At 51.4% G+C, this 18,766-nt stretch overlaps 2 protein-coding genes across 3 annotated transcripts in view; one reads left to right on the top strand and one right to left on the bottom strand.

Moving 5' to 3' along the window:
- KIAA0319L (KIAA0319 like) overlaps positions 1-9,322 on the bottom strand; it is a 33,445-nt gene extending 24,123 nt beyond the window's left edge. The window contains exons 1-3 of one of the 2 annotated variants that reach the window (XM_068994468.1): positions 9,013-9,322; positions 7,813-7,979; positions 3,261-3,913 (exon numbers count right to left, since the gene is read on the bottom strand). In XM_068994468.1, coding sequence (XP_068850569.1) covers positions 3,261-3,913; positions 7,813-7,954 — 795 coding nt within the window. In that variant the 5' untranslated portion in view covers positions 7,955-7,979; positions 9,013-9,322. Of the gene's footprint in view, positions 1-3,260; positions 3,914-7,812; positions 7,980-8,625; positions 8,979-9,012 lie in introns of those variants that run through there. The other variant, XM_068994469.1, reaches the window with a different exon arrangement.
- A 354-nt stretch (positions 9,323-9,676) lies between these two features.
- On the top strand, positions 9,677-14,092 carry NCDN (neurochondrin). The gene is made up of 6 exons (XM_068994360.1): positions 9,677-9,835; positions 10,209-11,195; positions 11,340-11,566; positions 11,741-11,965; positions 12,186-12,328; positions 12,626-14,092. The coding sequence occupies exons 1-6, from the start codon at positions 9,734-9,736 to the stop codon at positions 13,090-13,092; spliced, it is 2,151 nt and encodes a 716-aa protein (XP_068850461.1). The 5' UTR covers positions 9,677-9,733; the 3' UTR covers positions 13,093-14,092.
- Positions 14,093-18,766: the final 4,674 nt, after the last annotated feature.

The following is an 18,766-nucleotide window of genomic DNA, read 5'->3' as shown; positions in this document are numbered from 1 at the left end:
GAGCTGAATACTTTCTTGACTCACTTTTAATTCCCAAAAAAACCCCACTTTACAGTTAAGAGAGATCCTCTTCCTTCCAAAAGTCTTCAGGATGAATTGACAGCCAAATGTCTGTGGAGAGCTCGAATTAGATAAGCTTTGCCTGGGGCAACATAACAGTTAAAATTCCTCTAATGCTTGCAAGCTGAGACATCTCTTATCTTTGCTCCATAACTCTGAATTCTTTAAAGCAAAGAACAGATTATTTCATTCTTGGGGATAAATGACAAGGAGACTAGAAGTTTGCCAGCTGTCCTATCTTATTAGCTGAGAAAACAGAGAGAAGTGACACATTGGCCTGAGTCAACACAGAAGCCTCAGACAATTTTGATTTCCACCCCTAAATGCCTTTGGCCTGAGACAAATAACCCAATGTCCTTGTCTGAGAGTCCCATGTCTGTTAGAGGGCCTAGAGCAGCCCTGTGCATCAGAATCCACACTGAGCTCAAGTTACTTGAGAGAAAAATATCTCTCTCCTGGAATTCTCTTTTATTTTTAAATTTAAATAGACCTGGTCTGAATTTACAAAATGGGCTCTTTTCAGCTTAGATGGTGTCCTTGCTGTCAGCAGTAAGTGCCACATCTGTGAAGACTCTTAAGACACTAAAATGTGGGTAATGTCACAAACCATTACAGAGTTAGTGCTGGTGGTAGAGACATCTCCTTGTTCCTTGTGGATGAAAAGCACCCAGCACTTGCAGGAAGTGTGACAGCAAGAGCCAAACAGTGGGCTTGATGTGAGGGCAGGAATGAGTTCTCTGGCTCCTGTTGCAACACTCCTGCTCCAGCCTTTCCCAGTCTGCCTGCAGAGCTGCTGCAGTGCTGCAGCAGCCCTGTTCATCAGCAGTGCTGCACTTAAATGCTTCTCCTGACTGGCTATTAAATGTGCTGCTATATTTTAAAATTGACAATGAATTCTACAGCGAGACAAAAAAACTGGTGCCTGGAAAATGTCACTCACTTTAATGAAAAAGTACTAATCTCCCTTCCTTGGTGAAGGGCTGATGAGCAGGATGCACTGTGGTTTATCCTGGTTCCATAGCATGGATACAGTAAAACCAGAAATTAATGCTCACTGCACAGTAGCAAATGCCATTGCAGATGGCTGTGGAGCCACCAGAACTGCAAGAGGAAAACTGCCACAGAGGCAATGTTTTCCCAAAACTGTCACTTTCCTTTTCTCTGACCCTGCAAGAGCAAAAGAAAAGATTTGCCTTCCACACATCCAATGCTCAGCAGCAGAGGAGAAAAAGCACTTTGATTTCCAATGTCCTTTCCTACTTCAGGTGTTTGATGCTCTCAGGTATGAAGAGCCAGTACGACCCCCATCTTCCAACCCCTCCTAAAGAACACTATTAAACAAGCCATGTGTTCCATGGATTGGGCCAAATGTAGCCCAGGTGAAACTCTACTGATTTCAGCACGTGTGTAACTTTATTTTGGTCCATAACCAACCCAACTTGGAATAGCTCCCTCCTGGAAGGTCTGGCCATGTCCCAAGAACACAGCCTCCAATGTTGTATCCTTGGCTCACATTGAACTGCTCTTGGATTTGAAGTGCAAGGACAGCTGCAGAGCTGGCTTTGCATTTTGCAGGTGAAGTTGGATGGTTCAATAATCCCATAATTAGCCCAGGTGGATATTTTAATTCTTCCTTCTTCTCAAAAACTCCATCCTAAAAATGTGACTGCCAGGAATTCCATCACGGCACTGTATTTTAGCAAGAAGTTTTTATTTTGATGAACTTGCACTTCGTTAAGAGTCATGGACTTTCTTATCAGCAAAAATCATCAAGGAGAGTAAAAATCCTTCCCCAGCACACATCCAACAGTTCACATTAATGACAATGGGAGCACTTCCTAAAGATGGGAAATCCCGGATGTTCAGAAGCTGATTAATCAGTGTAATTTAATATTTGCAACCAGTTTACTAGACACAGCCCGGACAGTAATAGCAGGATAACGTGGAAAGGGAACAAGCAGGGAGATGTAAAAGCTGTTTACCAAGAGCAAGAGAAGACATTCAAGAGTGGCTGCGAAGACATCTCCTCACATGTGTGACAGCTGAGAGAATGGGGTCACCGAGCTCAGCTCAACTGCTAGGAGGAGGAAAGAACAGGGAGGGTGGAAATGCTGCAGCATTGCAGGGGAGAGAGAAGGCTGAGCTTGAGTCAGCCCCAAATGCTGGGGGGGTTCTGGAAAATCAAACATTTGTCAAGTTTTAGTGCCTGGTTTCACACACGTCACCCTGGCTGCCCCGGGAGCTCTCGGCAGCGTCCCTTGGCTGCTCGCCACATCCTGCTCCAGGGTGGTGGCTCAGGCAGTCACAGCCCTACCTGCAACCAGGATTTGAATACACAAGGAGAAAAATTCAGTCATTTCCAGAACCAGGAGCACCAGTTTTGTACAGTGCCAAATCCCTGAAACATGGCAAAAGCTATTTCAGGAACAGTTTCGCAAAGCAGAATTATATTTCACCATCACGAGTGCACAAGCATTTCTGAGATAAGGCTCAAAAATTATTTGCAGATGTAAAAATACAAACATCACTTAACAATTCAAATGTGCCAAATTCTCTGTAACATCAAGATTTACCGGCTTAACACTGTATGTGTTTGGAGTAGAGTCTAAACTGATTTCATTCACCCAGTGCCAAGGTAAGCTTTGGTGGATTTGAGAAACTGGAGCACTCTTCAAAAAGAGAACATTTGGCATTAAGATGCCAACTCAAGCAAGCAGATTGACATCGAAGTACACTGTGAGCTCTATGCATGACTCTATAAAATAATGTAATTAACTGCCTTGATTCAGCATTTCAATGAAAACAGCTTATTTTATTGTGTGGATCTAAAAAGGTACTTCTACAGGTAATAGTTTTCAGCTCCCAGACAATTCCCACTGACATATCACCTTTCCTTCTCATCTGGCATGCACACTGTGTGATTATACAGAGGATAAGCATTATCATGGACTCCATCCTGCCTCACCTTCCCACTTAAAGATAGTTTATCACAGCTAAGAAAAGGAGGGAAAAACCTACCCCAAAACCCAAACAAAACCCCAAACCACTGGCCTTGCCTTGTTGATAGGAGGCTGCAAACTGGTAACCTGAAAAGGTATCCCATCACGTGGGCAATTCCAAGTCAAAATCTACCTAAATCCAGACTGAGGAGGAGGACAGCTGTCCCAGACAGCCCCACCCCAGCCCCAGCAACCACTTACCTGGGGCAAGTCACCGTCGGCATCCTGTGACCTGTTCACATTACTGCTCTTAGGAGGGAGTGGGCTTCTGGGGTTCTGTTCTCTTGGATTCTGTCCGTTTTTCAGCAAGTCTTGCTTTTGATTTTCTTTCTCAGGAGCAGCTCTGTCTGCCACTAAGTGCCTCAGGACCTGATCCTTCAAGCGCTTGGCTTCGCTGCGGCTGCTTCTGGAGCTCTCTGCCAGATCCCTTCTCAGGAGCTGCACTCTGTTACCTGCCAGCCTCTGCTTCAGGAATGATCTCCGCAGTCTTTTTTTCCTCTGGACAGGGATGTCCCAGTCCAACCACTTGTGACTCCAAATCTTCATGCCACCTTCCATATGAAAGTTTAGCAAGTGCTCTGTGCTTTTTGATTTCTTTAAAAACACCAAAACAGAATCCGAAAAGCCAGTCTTGTTGGCCTGACACATGCCAGGCACAGTGCAGTTCACCTGGATGCACATATTTTCCAAGAACCAAAAGGCATCACAGGTGGGGCGTTGGCAGCAAGTGGTCTGACAGGAGCTCAGAGTATGGAACCCTTCCAGAAGCTGCAAATGGTGACCTACCCACGATCTCAAACGGCTGCCAAGCAGGATCTTCCCCAGCTCGCATTTAGATCCATTCCAGTTTGCATCTGGGAAAGAGGAGGAAAGACAGACAATTCTCAATCCTTTAAAGCACTGGATAATAGATTTTATCACTATTGTCAAGATGAATTTGGGGCACAGGAGTAATGCAGGAGGGAGGATATAGAAAAGTAAATGTGACTTCTCAGAATCTCTACCTGGCCTCAGTATCCAGTACTTACACAAGACTTTAAGGAACAATCTGCTCCTCCTACCTAAGCCACCACCACCCTTTCCAACAGGCATGGAGCTAAAGCCATGTACAGCAGCAGAAGTGAAGACAAAAATATTCCTATTTCAGAGGAGCCCATAATGCCCAGACTGAGCAGCGAGCCCAAGGTCACAGAGCAAGTTCAGAGCCAGAAACCGAATCCCAAAACCCCAAGTGCAGTTCCTTACTCTAACCCATAATGGCCTTGCCTCTCTGCCCATAGTCTGCCTAGAAGAAAAACACTGCAAACAGTGACACTGGCTTGGTGCAAGCCAGTACAGAGGCATTTTTGACTCCTCCATGCTGATATTTGACATCAGTTGCTTATTCTGACTGAATTTGCTCCACTTGGGAAGTTGTTAACGGCTTCTAGAAAAAGGGTCTGCAAGGAAAAGCCTTGGTACCCACCCTGCCATAGTGTTTTTCATTAAAAACCCTCAAACATTTGACATAATTTCTGTTAAGAGTCAAGTCACTTCAGGTCTCAGCTCTGCAGTAAAGCAGCAACTGCTTTGCACACGGGTTTTTTTTTTTCTTAGCATGAAAATTTTGAGTGCTTGCAGGGATCAATGGATTAAAGGCTTCCAAAATTCAGAGCTCTGCAGATTAAGGACTCCCTAAAAATAGCCTAATGACCTATGGGACTGTTACACTGGGCTGTGTTCAGCATCCCAGTGATAACAGGTCATTGGAAGATTACTTTACAAACAGTGTTGCTGGACTGGGAGTTGTGCAGCTGGAGAATATGCTCCAGATCTGGCTCCCTCCCTGTCAAGAATGGAGTTCTTGAACACAACACAAATGGGAAATATTTTTCTCCATTAAAATAAAGTCTGAATTTAAATTACAATATCCTGATCAAGAATGAACTTGAGATTAGTGACCATGTCATGGGGAACAAAGCTCCCTGAGGATGTCTGAACCCACCACGGTGCAGAAGGGGGAGAAGCTCCTCACTTGAGCAATGAAGTGTAAAAGAAACTCTACAAATGTTCAACAGCAAGAGAAGCTGACATCAGCACCTTTAAAATCCTCAGCACCCTTGTCACACCTCATCAACACACAGCACTTCCTTGGAGAGAGAGAGCAGACAGGGAATCTGTGTGCCCAGGGCAACAGCCAACCTCATCACACCTGAAATGCCTGGAGAGCCAGTCCCTGACACCACTGTCACAGTCACAGGCAGGGACAAGCACCTGGCACCAACCTGATGGGTCTGGAATTAGAACAGAGCATGGAACGTGTGTACACACCATACCCACGTGTATGCACACACACTCTCTCCAGACTTGGAAAAACAGTAACAAATGGAAGAATTACACCATTCCTGTGAATTTCAACAGGATCTTATCCACTCAGACTTACGTTTTGCCTATAAAACTCCCTTTCTGTTAAAGGTGAATCACTGTCCCTAATATATCCTGTGGATGAGGGAAATATGCTGCTTCCCACATTCCTAAAATCCTTCCTCCTCCTCCTCAACCACTGCTCATGCATCCCTCCTCATATGTCAGCTCCGGCTCACACATACCACTCAAATTAAGGCTTGATATAGAAGCAGTGAAATTCAGCAGCACTTTCTAGTACCAGGTTTAGAACTGAGGCACACACAGAATGGGAGAAGACATTTAAGAGAAAAATCTTCCCAGGGAAGATATCCCTTGTGACAAATCACTTCATAACACAAGTATTATATTTATTCATCTCAAATGTAAAGCCTGACTCCCCAGAAGCATCTCCTCAGCATATCAGAGCCATGACTTAGCCCTGATGACACAACACTACCATGCTGAGAGCATTCTGCTTCTCTTTTAACACACTGCTAAAACAAGATTTGACGAATATTTTGGCCACATTTCATTTCTAGAACTCTACTAATGCCCACCCAGGACATGTTTATTTGAAATTAGATGGTATGTTTTTCTGAATTGCTGTACACAGACAGCTTAAAACTCAGATAATTCTCAGGAATGACAGAAGTGAACAGGCAACTCCCAGCACGCCAGCCTAGCATTCCAGATCTGAATTTTCCACAGAGACATACTGATTTTCACTTTCCATTTTCAAGTTCCATGGCCTTTGGTGAGCATCAAACATTCAAACAGCTCTAAGTGCCCCGGGAGAAAAGAGAGTCTACACTTGTATTTCATCTGTGGAAAGCAGGAACATTCCTGAGGATGGGCTGCCCCCTAAGATCAGCACCACACAAGTCACAAGACACCTGCACAGTGGGTGTGCTTAGTCACTTTTCCATATTGTTTTTGTCACGTCAGTGGAGAAAACTGCTCTTCCCAGGAACTCAGGAGTTCCTGTCCCAGGGATGCAGCTCACAGCTTTGCTGAGCAGCAGGGGAATGGAACACACAGGAACAGCTTCTATTAATAACCTCAGGTTCACAGACTTGCCCAGGCAGTTAATCCTGCCTGATAGCAGATTAATGATTAAAGACTTGACTCTGTGGACCTCTTAAACCTGCCACACGTCAGTCAGTTATGTCAACACAGTCCCCCTTGCGTAAGTCCACATGACCACGCTCATTTCTAGGCAGCCATAACTCCTCCTCAGCTTCACAAACTCCACTGCCTGAGTGACACAAACAAGCCCAAAATAACAAAAACTCTGCAATGGAAAAAGTGTCTACATCAGGGTAACTATGCCCCTATAATTATATTTATTTCTGCACACGCAACAACCTTAATTTAACGGAATTTTCACTCATTTAATGGTTAGACTTGATGATCTCAGACTTGCACCATTCCAGCCTTAACAACTCTGTGATTCCTGGCTTTAACTCTTCCAAGCAGAGCAACCCTTAAACAACCAACACTGTCTAGAACACCCTCTAGGAGTCTCATAGGAGCTCTAACTCTAAACTTCCAAGAAATTATTAAAGCCAGGAAATGCATGCAGGAAGCCCAGTTGACAAGGAAACGCACCATTCAAACATGCAACCCCCTTTGCTAGGACCAGGAATACAAACATGTCTTTTCAGGGTCTAAATTAGCTGATTAAGGTCACACAGCTCATTAGCTTAATCAAATTTGCCACTGGGAACTGTCTAGGAAGGGCCAGTAACACAACGGGGACGCTGCAGCTGCCTGAAGAACACGTCCACGTAACTCGGAAACAAAGCAAACCAGCCCCTTCCCAAACCAAACACCACACAATGCATCAGAGGAAAACTTCCATCCAAACCACTAACTTGGTTATTTACTTGAGCAGGAGGTTGGTTACTCAAGTTTGAACAGGAAATAAAAAAAACAAACATAACCACTGCCTGTAGGCAAATAAAAGACTTCTGACACACTGCTCTCGGGGAGAGTGTTAAACATCTTAGGGCTAAAAAACATTCCTGCCTTTCCAAGTTGCTTTCCTTAAATTAGATTATTTTTCAGATTATCACTTGTTCATTTTGTCAAGAATTAAGGTCAGAAAAAGCTCTCTCTGAGATACAAGCTTTTGAGAGCTCATTTAGTAACTGCTAAGGGTGGTGTTTTGTTTAGTTTAAAAAAAAAACAATGGCTTTGGGTTGTTAGTTTAAAAAAATCAATTAAAAAGGAAACCAATAAAAAACATAACCCCACAATGTCTACCAGCAAATCATTTCACTTTTCTCTCAGAGTATTTTAAACAAGTAAGAGGGATAAATACCATAAAAAACCATACACACAGTCCCAGAGAGAACAGAAGAATCACCTGCAGAGGAGCACAAGGCACACAGACAAGTGCACAGGTAGAACAGCTGCAGAATTCCCAGCTCCCTCGCAGCTTTTCCCAGGCAGTGTCGTGACAGGAACTGGGTGCTGATGCTGGACTTGGCTTCCAACCTCTTCTCCATGGCCTTTGTGGGCAGCAGCGGGGTTCTAGAAACACGCAGGGTATGAAACACAAAACATCCCATGGCAATTGAAATGTTCCTGCACAGATCCAGTGAGAGTGCAAAGTGAACAGAGCACTTGTGGAGGAAAAGGAATGGCTTATCTGCATTAGTCCAGCTGTTGCTAAGGAACTATCAATGTCTGATACCAAAATGAAATCTGTAGTGGCACAGCTCTCAGTGCTGAGTGGAGAGGGCCTGTCCCTTGTGGTTTCCTCCTCCAGACCCCATTTTTCATCTGCTATCACAGTGGCTGTCCACTGGATTCCAAACAGGCATTTGGGAAATTTCAGTTTCAAGTATGCCTGAGGATTGGACACCCAGGCAGCAGCGCGAGGATAACACAGGCACTGACAACCCCTGCACATCTGCCCGGCGATGTCACCGCAGGCACGTCCGTGCTGGCTGGTGCCAGCCAGAAACAGAGACACGAGAGCACAGCAACGCTGGGAAACCGGGAGCTAACGCCCTGGTTTGCTTCTTGTTTTGCTCCACAGGGCAGGGATCACCAAACTTCTCTGTCTTTCTAACGCCAAAGGCTATTTAATAGCCTCACATACTAATTAAATGTAAATTATCTCTAGGTGATGCGGTACGAGAACATTAATTATTTCACAGGTAATAAATAATACCTATTTTAAGGCAGCAATGAAGCATCATTAGGCACTAAACGGCATTAAATCTGCCGGTTCTGAAGAATCCAAAGGGAATGCTGTTACAGGGAACGCTGTTACAGCCAGATCCACCAGCGCTCCTCAAGCACTCCGAGCTTGTTACACCTCGAGGAATTGCATTCAACCGTCCGCAGCAGAGCAGGAACAGACATGGGAGGAAAACTTCACGGGGGGAGACGTAAACCCGCGCCCGCTCAGCCAACAGGTCCTTGAGGAAACTTTCCGCGGCCCCAGACCCCCGGTCCCCGCACCTGCCCGGCCGGAGCCCCCCGGCACGGAGCCGCCGGGGCCGGGCCCGGGCCCCGCGAGAAGCGGCGGCGCCCCGTGCCGCCGGCGGGTACGTACCAGGGGCGCATGGCGAAGCGAGGCGGCTCCTCGGCGAGCTCAGGCGGGCACCGAGCGCCGGGCACGGCCAGGGCTCCAGCGCGGTGGGCCCGGGGGCACCGCGGCCTCCTGCCCCGCGGCCATGGCGGCGCCCGCGCACGCTCACCCGGAAGCTGAACCGCCGCCTCCCGGTACCAGAGCTGGGTCCGGCCGTGCGGGCAGTGCCAGGGCTGCAGAGCCGCGGGTCCCCGCCGCTCGCTCCCCCGCCGCTCCCGGTCGCAGCGGGCGGGGCGGGCGCGGAGGCCGCGCAGCCACAGGTGATTTGCCCACAGTTCCGCGCGGAGGCGGCGGCTTCGGGCACCGCCCAACAAGGCGGCACGCGGTTGGCCGGCGGCGCGGAGGGGGAGCGCGGATTGGCTGGGGGGGCCGGCGGCGCGCGCCCGCGGGCGGGGCGCCGTGAGGGAAGGGACTGGAACGGCGGGGGACGGGCTGAGGGAAGCGGCTGGAACGGCGGGGGACGGGCTGAGGGAAGCGGCTGGAACGGCGGGGGACGGGCTGAGGGAAGCGGCTGGAACGGCGGGGGACGGGGCTGAAGGAAGCGGCTGGAACGGCGGGGGACGGGCTGAGGGAAGCGGCTGGAACGGGGGGGACGGGGCTGAAGGAAGCGGCTGGAACGGGGGGGACGGGGCTGCGGGAAGGGTGCCGGTGTTGCCCTCTAGTCCTTTGGCCGCGCTTCCCGACCATGGCCTCGGACTCCGGGGACAGGCACGCCACGCTGAAGCGGTGCCTCGCTGTACTCAGAGACGCGAGGAACGACAGCGAGCAGTTCGCAGCGCTGCTCCTGGTAAGGAACCGCGGAATCGCCTCAGGAGTGGGTAGGGGGGAGGCCAAGCACCCCGCTGGACACCGGAGTGCTCGGGGGACGCGGGGAGGTGGGGACTGGGAGCTCGGAGCAAGCTGCTTCAGATCCTTGGGGTTCCCTTCAGCGAAGCAAGGGAGCCTGGCCTTGAGCTGGGTGTGCGGATGGTCAGTCAGTGCTGCCACAGTCTTGGAACACCGTGGTAAACCTCTGGATTAGTACTCGGACCAAGTGCCAGCTCAGTGGGTACTTCCCTGCACTAGTTAAAGTTGTTTTGGCTTCTGATTTGCCTGTTGCATCCGGTACGTGTACCAAATCTTTTTGCTATGCTCACACTCACTCCTGTTTTGCCTCGCAGGTGACCAAAGCAGTCAGAGCCGGAGAGGTGGACGCCAAGATCCGTCGCCAGATCTTCGATGCGATCGGATTCACATTCCCGACCCGCCTGTTGACCTCCCGGCAGCCCCCAGCCGACTGCCCCCCTAACACCTTCCGTGCCCTCGGCCTCACCCTGCTGGCCTGTTTCTGCACCGACCCAGAGCTAGCTGGGCACTCCCAGATCCTGAACAAAATCCCGACCTTCAATGACATCCTGCTTTCCCCTTGCGACCCAGATAGCACATCCATGGTTGATGACGTGTACCAGTGCCTCAGTGCTGTCCTGGCCACGGCCAGAGGCCCCAGGGAGTTGGTGACCAAAGGGACAGTGTCTGCTCTGTGCCAGGCCTACCTGAATGGCGGTCACGGCTCTGAGCGTGCCCTCACACTGCTTGTGGGGCTGTTGGCCATAGCAGAGGCCAAGTGCTGGCAGAGAGATGCCCCACAGCTCCTGGCTGTGCTCAGCAAGCTCTCTGGTGACTTTCTCAAGGCTGAAGACATGACCAAATTTGAGCTGTGTGAGCTTCTGCCTCACTTCATCCCCCTGTCACCTCCTCTGACAGAGAACTCGCAGGGCTCCAAGTGCATCTGCAGACTTTACAAGGGGCTGGCTGACATTTTGGGCAGCAAACTCAGCCAGTCGCAGCGGGACCCCGCTCTGAAGCTCGCAGCCAGCCTCGTGCAGGCCTGTGGGGCTGAGTGGATCCCAGCAGGGAGTGCTGGCAGCAAGTTCCTGGCCCTGCTGGTGAACTTGGCTTGTGTGGAGGTCCGCCTGACCCTGGAGGAGCCAGATCCTGTGGAGGTGGAGGGGAAGAAAGAAGTGGTGACAGCCTGCTATGTCCTTATGGAGATGGGGATCCAGGAGTGCCTGAGGGAAGAGAACCCTCTGCTAGAAAATGTGCAGAAAATGCAGCTCATGAGGGTTATGGAGGAGGCATTTGGAGCTGTAATATTCTACTTGAGACAGGTAATGCAGGGCTTTTAACAAAGAGCAGGTTTTGGGGGTGTCTCTCTGTGGAGCAAACTCTGCCTCTTGGCCCACTGTGGTTTCCAGACCTGTGGTAGTTGATGTACAGTGACAATAACGTGTCACTTTGCTTTCTTCATGCAGGTTAAACAGGAGGAACTGCAAGATCCTTTCATCTTTGCCTCTATTCGAGTCCTTGGAGCTTGGATGGCAGAAGAGACATCCTCTCTCAAGCAGGAAATCTGTGACCTCTTGCCTTTCCTTGTTAAGTATGCCAGGAAGCTTTTCAAGGAGGGCAGCCCAGCTGTGAGTCTTCCCCAGGCAGAGCTGGTCAGCACCGAGGGCTCTGCCTTACCCCAGGATGCTCTAAGGTGAGCATTTTAAGCACAAATTTGTTGCATTTTAGCACAAACCTGCTCAAATATTTTTTCTATTTTCATTCTCCCTGCAGTACTAGTTCCATGGGGCTTTTTCCCCCAAGATGGATGAAAATGTAGGGCTTAGACCCATTCTACCTCATGCTCCCAGTTTCTTTCCCCTTCTAGATTTCTGCTACCTGGCTTTTGCCATTTGACAGCAGAGGACAGGCCCCGGGACATCCTCATCTCCGAAGGGGCACCAGCACTGCTGTGTGAGTACTTCCTGCAGCAGTGGGAGGTTCTGACCTCCGAGTCCTCGGCCCCAGCGCCCCCGACGAGCACTGAAATGAGTCTCCAGACCACGTGTGGGGTTTTCCTTAACCTGGTTGTGACTGCTCCAGACCTGGTCAGGTAACAGAACTGTGGGAGCTGGCTCTGCGGTTGGCAGTGGGAAGAAAGTGTGCCTTGTGCATCGAGCTTGAGAATCTGTTAACACACTACACTGAAAAGGGATGTCCCTTTTTCAACCCAAATTTCATCACATTTTTGGTGCTGTGTTTAACCTTGACATTCTCAGGTGCTTCTGGCTCTGCTCAAGAAATGTGTCAAATAGGGTTTATTTTCTCTCTAGGCGAGACAAAACCTTTTCTTCCTTGATGGATGTGTTGCTGAAATCTCTTCCACTTCTGCTGCCCCAGAAGCATCGCCTGGTTCTGGCAGCAAACGTTGCCACTCTGGGCCTGATGATGGCCAGGATCCTCGCAGGGTCAGCAGGTAAAGGAAGCTCCCATTGGCAAAGCCCACACTGTGCTGTGTGGGCAGAGACCAGGAGCTGGGAAGCTGGGCTGGAGAAAGCAAATAGAAGGGAAACTGCTCCAGTATGTCATTGAAAAAGTGATAAACCAAAAATCTGCAGGAGCAAGGAATACACGGACCATTCAGCGGGCTGATGTGCTGGGATGAGGAGACTTCCAGGGCAGGATGATGTTGTCCTGCTCCACACAGACCCACCACAGGCCATTCTTTGAGCGAGTGAACTGTATTGTGTCATTCATTTCCTTTTTCTTCCAGCCCTTCAGGGAACACAGTCTGCCAAAGAGTTTTTTGGAGCTGCCATTCTCTTCCTCTCCCAGGCCCACGCAGCCCAGGCAGACCCCAGCGGCGATGGCCTGGCCGTGGCTGTGTCACCCCCCTACGTGAGTGCCTGGGATGACATCCGTGAGCTCTGGTTCCTGGGAATGCAGGCCTTGGCCGGCTGCATCCCGCTTTTCCCCTGGCTGCCGGGTGCCGCTCTCCAGGCGCGCTGGCTGGAGGGGCTCTCGCGGTTGCTGTCCTGCGTCGCTCCAGCCTCCGTGGATTTTGAGCTCGTCACCGCTTTCCAGGCCGTGCTCGTGGAGCTGGCCAGAGCCAGCGAGCAGTGCAGGGGTGTGATCCTGTCCCACCGTGGCACGGAATGGGCCAATCTGTATGGCATGGCAGCTCTGGAACAGTGTCTGGCTGAGCAGGGAGGAGCCAGCAGCACTCCAGGTGGGAAATGAAACCAGACACCTGCACAACGTCTGTTCAGCACTTCTGCTGTGCCCTTTGGTGCCAGGTGGGCTCAAAAAAAACCCCATTTAAATGACCAAACGTTACAAAACTGGAGTGATGCAGCAGAGCCCAGTGTGATCAGCACTGTCCACGTCAATGTGCAGAACTGCTGCTGCCTTGGAACATTTCCCCACGCCCCTGCTCGACCTGTTGTGAGGATTTCTCTGTAAAAACAGCCTGTTTTGTTATTAAAGACATTTTGTTGCTTTGTTTTTCAAACTTCCCCGTGCTGGGATTTCTTTCTGCCCAGGGCCCTGACGGGATGCTTGCTTCTCCTGTTAATATGGTCACAGTTTTGTCACAGTAAGCCCTGCAGGTTTTCACCTTATTTTCTGTCAGTCTTGCACGTATTAGTAAATAACTTGGCACTACACATAGAACCCTGAAAAAGGCAGGAATGGGAAAATCTTTATTATTTACTGATAGCATTGGGAATAACTCCTCGTGACTTGATGCTGTGCTGCAGGATGATCCTCCTGTTCACATCCACCTCTGGTACCATCGTCCCAAGTTCATACCTAGAAAACCTTCCCAGCACCCCTTGCTTTGCCTGTTTTGCCCAGCACAAAACACCAGCACAAAGTACATCCATGGGATTTTCTATTTGCTCCCTCTCACTGCCGGGATGGGATGTACAGGCAGTTTTCCACTCTTGCAAGGTGAAGGATTCAGTCTGCCTTGGCTCCCGTTAGGATGTGAAAACCAAAATGAGTGAATTTCCCCTTTCTGACTCCCCAGAGACCGAGGAACACTTTGCTTTACAGAAGAGAAAGGCCACATGTACCGTGGAGTAAATCACTTGTAGCACTGGCTTTACAGCCTGGTCTTCCAGCTCTCGGGTACCCCGTTATCCCGAGGATGTTTCCCAGAAGGAGCAGTTGCACAGGGTGGCTGCCGAGGCAGGCTTCATCCGAGCGGAGCTCCCTGCTCCTGCTTTTCCACCAGGTGTCAGCCGAGGAGTTCTCTGGGAGCTGCTGCCTCGCCGGGACCGGCTCTGCTGCCAGCCCAGGGCACTGATCAGAACTCATTGGAGAGGGCTGTGGAATTGTCTGATGAAGGGAAAATCAAGCACGAAGCTGCCTCACAAGGAGGGCTGGCTCTGGCTGTATTCCTGCTTTACACCGTGGTTTTGGCTCGCTGCTTTATTAGAGCGAATGCCTTACACAACTGAAGAGGAGGCTGTTGCTCAGGGAGAGTATCTTTAGATCTTTCCAGCTCAGCCCTGAGCAGTCGGTGCAAGTTGGAACAAAGGCAGGTGCTCCCAGCAGAGCGGCGTGAGCCAAACAGGCAAATGAGCCTCCTGGCCTTGGAAAAGAGAAGAACTCTGGAGCTGAGCTGGGAGAGGCTCCTCAGCCTGCCAGGAACACATCCCTGCACCGCAGGGAAACACCAGCAGGAAAAGTTAGGAATACAATGCCGGGTCAGAAAAAACACCCAAACCCTCAAATCCTTTACCTTCAAGTGTTTCCAGTCCTGTACACTCTTCTGCCTCTGGTCAAGGGTGTGGGCTTCCCATTAATGACATCCACTAATTAGCGCTAATGAGAGATAGGACCTGTATCACCAGGAGGATGCTTTGCTATTCCCAGCGCGGTGCTGGGCTCACTGTGGGCAGCTGATCTGGTTTGGCTGTGGTTCATCCCCATGGGCAGCGGTTGGAGCTCCCACAACACCTGACCAGAGATCCTGCCTGGTTCCAACAGTTCCACAGTTCCAACACTAGCACAGTCCTAACCCAGAGGTCTTTGGTTGCTGGTCTTTAATTCCCTGAGAGGCTACCTGGGAGCAAACCAAGAGCCTGGGAAGTCCTCCAGTTTTATCCTGCCCCACATCTTAGGGAGTGGGGTTTGGCCACCAGCAGGTGCCTGGAGAGGAGCACCTGCGCCTCATTCTCACACCCTTCAATGGAAAGTCACATTAGCTGTGAGCAGGACCATCCGTGCCCTGCCAGAGATGGAGCCTCCCTGAGACCCTGATATCTTGTTTCTTTGCATGAAACAAAACATGCTCCTCATGAGCTTCTCACTGCTCCTGAGCTGACAAAGGAAGGGGTGAGAGTCCCACCTTGCTCTGGGATGTTACCAGGCTGAATGCTAGTGGAGATGGCAGAGCTCCTTAAGGAATATCACTGCTCTCTTGTCCCAGGACACTTTGCAAACATTCTCGGACAGAGCACCCCCAAAAGGACTGTTTTGCCTCCCTGAGACTGAGTGCTACCAACAGTGAGCACTGCACATTCAGGAGGGGAGGGCACTGGAGCTGTTGGAGGCCTCCTGCCACGTGGGCATCTCTGTTAGCTCCACGCATGCCAGTCCACAGGCCCCAGCACGCCCAGCTGGCTCAGCCCACACGAGGGAGATGGTGCCCCAGCAACCTGGCCAAGGCTTCAAAGGCTGCAGAGTGTCCTCAGCCACCCCAAGCTTTGCAAGCCCAACCACAGGTTCTGCCCCTGGCGGTTGGCATCTGTGGGCACCAATGGTCTGGTGCCAGAGAGGTGGATGTGGCATCATCTCTCTGCCAGTGTTTGAGATCCCAGCATGGAGTGGGATTGCAGCCAGCAACACCCAGAGCAAACTGTGCTTCATCTCCCAGTGCATTTCCAACACCAGGACAAGATCTCCAGGAGCAAGATGATCGTTCACTGTGCTCCGACAAGATGGACAAGGCCCCAGAGGAGCAGATCCACATTCTGTTTCTCTTTGACAGCTTAAATGTCATAATGCCATTGCAAACCTGACCATGGCATCCATTATCTTACAGCATTTATTCATCTCAACCCAAAAGCACTGGCAATAAAACTAAATATTTCATAAAGTTGTTACTTGGCTGCTGTGCTGCCAGAACCCAACGTAGCCCCCTTCCTCCTGCCATGAGATGTAGGAGGGGTGGTGAGGGTGGAGGTCTGAGCAGCAGGGGGCTGCCGCATTCCCTGCCCACCCCTCAGCAGGGTCCCTGATCTCCCCAAAGCCCTGCCTGGCTCTCCAGACCCATAGCAAGGAGATTCCTTCCCCACCTGGATTTCTGGGAAGGGGATGTGGGAATTAATAGGGGCAGGCTGTATTTCCCTGAGGTGTTGATGGGAGCTGAGCCTCTGGAGAAGAACTGGTTCATCTTTGACTAGGGAAGAGCTCTGCTCACATACCTGAGTCTCGGTGCTCTCATTGCCCTGCTCCACTGCATGTTTGTTGCTGACCCCCAGGAGCAGAGGTTGCTGCCTCAAGCCCCTCACATGCTCCTGGCAGTGCCGATGCAAACATTGATCTCCTGGGAAGGAGCTCTGGGACCTTTGTTACAAAACCAGTTTTTCAGAGATTTCTGGCTTGGGTCCATGTGCAACAAGTGGTCCCTGGGGTGGAGACCTTGCCCAGACTCACAGTGAATGCTCCCTGTAGCTGGGGGGCGAGGGGGCAGCTCTTGTGTTGAGGACCTCAGCAGAACCACGTCACTGTTAGGAAACACAAAGGATGTATGGCAGAGCAAAACACAAGCACAGCTGGAAGTGTGGTCCTTCAGCAGGGATGCTAAAGAACAGGTAATGGGGAGCTGTGCCTGAGCCTCCTGCGCTCAGGTGACCCCAGCAATTGTCCTGGCCAGGTTGAACCAGTAACAAAACCAGGCAGCTGCTGGGAGAGTGTGTTGGCAGCCGCCTGTATGACAGTCCTGGGCCCTGCCTGGGACCTCGGGAGAGCAGGTAAAAGTGAGTAATTGTTCATCAGCAGCACTGGTGACTTAATGCGTGCCTTCTGTCCCTGAGAGGCCCAGGGGTTTGGTTTGCCCTCATCATCAGGCAGGCACTGTACAGAGGGTCTGGGGAAGTGAAGAACTCAGGCAGGTCTTGGACGTCTTGCAAGGACAATTCTGGTGCTCGTAGGGCTCTGAGGGTGCTGCTGGGCAGGACCCCAGAGCTGCGAAGGTGCTGATTGTGCTTCCAGAGAAGGTGAGAGAAGGTGGCAGAGCAGGGTAGCTGCTGGGGGTTTCCCACAGCCCAGAGTCTGTTGCAAGGTCCCTTTTCTCCTTCCTGAGCACTGCTGTGTTGTGCTGGGGAGGGCAACAGCCCCCAGCAGCCCTACAGTCCCCAGCTCCAGGCTGCGCTGGCCCACTGCCCCAGCCTAATGTGTTCCCATGACCCCAGTTTGCCCACCATGTTCCGTGAGGGGCAGAGGACAGCTCGGCATTCTGTATTTCCTTCCTTTTGTCTGTCAGTGTTGCAGGTTTCCTCTGCTCTGTCTCATTTTTGGGTGGAAACGCAGCTTCACTCCCAGTTGCTGCCAGGGACCATCCTCCTGCTCTCCTGCAGTTCTGTACAGGCCGACTCACAACCCTTCCTGCCTGGATTTTGCACAGTTTCACCTCTTTCAGATGAATGACGACTCGACATTATATGGACTAGACGAGCGAGGGACATTAAGAATGAACTGGAACATAACTGCAAAATACAGCATGTCCAATCCAATTTTTCCTAGCAAATGAAATGGATCTGGTGGAAAATAAATACAGAACTTCCAGGAGCAGCGTCCTTGAAGCGCTTTTGAGTGGGATGAAGAGATTTGAATGGATCAACCCTCTATACCTCTGCATATCCCTCCTCCCACCCTTAAATGCCATATTTAACAGAAATAAATTAGAATAAACGATCAGCCCTTGCCTCCTAAAGACAGGTGGCAGGGTAATATTAAAAGAAATGAATAAAAATTCATTTAATGAGCATTGTTAATTAAACCTGGAAATCAAAGAGGTCTGAGTTGTGGGAATTCAGAGGAAAAATGAAAATGAAGGGAGCTGTAGCTCGGGGCGGGAAGAGTGGAATTAAATTAACTGCAGTGTGGGGCTGTGTTTGTTGATGTCGATCACACAGCACGGCATGTTACAGCTGGGGGTGAAGGGTTTGTGCTCTGCTCCACGCAAAACACGCGCTGCCAATGGATCGTCCCGCCCAGCGATGGGCGGCCGGCACCCTGCGGGTGGCACGGTGAGACCGCGGGGATCCGCGGTGACACGCCACCCCACAGCCCGGCCACGGCGCCCGTGGGCCGCGGGGAGCCGTGACCGTGGTGTCCGGGTGCCGCGAGTGTGTGTCGGGGTGGGAGAGCGGGCCAGTGTGTGCGTGTGCCCGTGTGGATGGGCATCCCCGCTCCGCCGGGGGACCGTGGGGCCACGCCTGCGTGCCCGTGATATGGGGGCGGCGGGGAGGGGGGATGTCATTGGGGTAACCCAGTGCCTCTGGCGGGGCCTTCTCGTCTGCCCGGTTCGCCCCGCTGGTGTCCGGTGCCCGGTGCCCGGTGCCGAGCTCAGGGACCCGGTGTTGCGGGCCCGCCTCGTCTTGCCCCGGAGGGAGGGCCCAAACCAAGAGTGAGGGAGGGAGGGAGAGGCGGAGGGAGGGATGGAGAGGCGGAGGGAAGGATGCAGGAGGGCGGGGAGGCAGGCATGCTGACCGTCGGTGCTCCCCGTTTTTCCCTGGCTCTGTTGCACCCAGCGCTCACCCTCGCGTCCGCCCCTTCGGGCAGGGAGTCAGGCCCGGAGCACCCCCAGACACATCTTTCTGTCCCCAGTCCGGGCTGCAGCTCCCCGCTCCCCGTCGGGGAGGAGGGTGAAGCGCCCCGGGAGGAGCCCCGAGCTCTCCCG

This window comes from Aphelocoma coerulescens, chromosome 23 (assembly GCF_041296385.1).
Source record: "Aphelocoma coerulescens isolate FSJ_1873_10779 chromosome 23, UR_Acoe_1.0, whole genome shotgun sequence".
Classification (NCBI taxonomy): domain Eukaryota; kingdom Metazoa; phylum Chordata; class Aves; order Passeriformes; family Corvidae; genus Aphelocoma; species Aphelocoma coerulescens.
Note: the sequence above shows the minus strand (reverse complement) of the source record. Positions and strands in the feature narration are given on the sequence as shown.

What these genes read in the sequence shown, in the direction of transcription:
- NCDN (XM_068994360.1), top strand. Translation starts at nt 9,734, where the DNA reads ATGGCCTCGGACTCCGGGGACAGGCACGCCACGCTGAAGCGGTGCCTC. An exon ending in TTACCCCAGGATGCTCTAAG is followed by an intron (nt 11,567 to 11,740) that starts GTGAGCATTTTA and finishes TTCCCCTTCTAG; the next exon opens with ATTTCTGCTACCTGGCTTTT. An exon ending in GATCCTCGCAGGGTCAGCAG is followed by an intron (nt 12,329 to 12,625) that starts GTAAAGGAAGCT and finishes TTTTTCTTCCAG; the next exon opens with CCCTTCAGGGAACACAGTCT.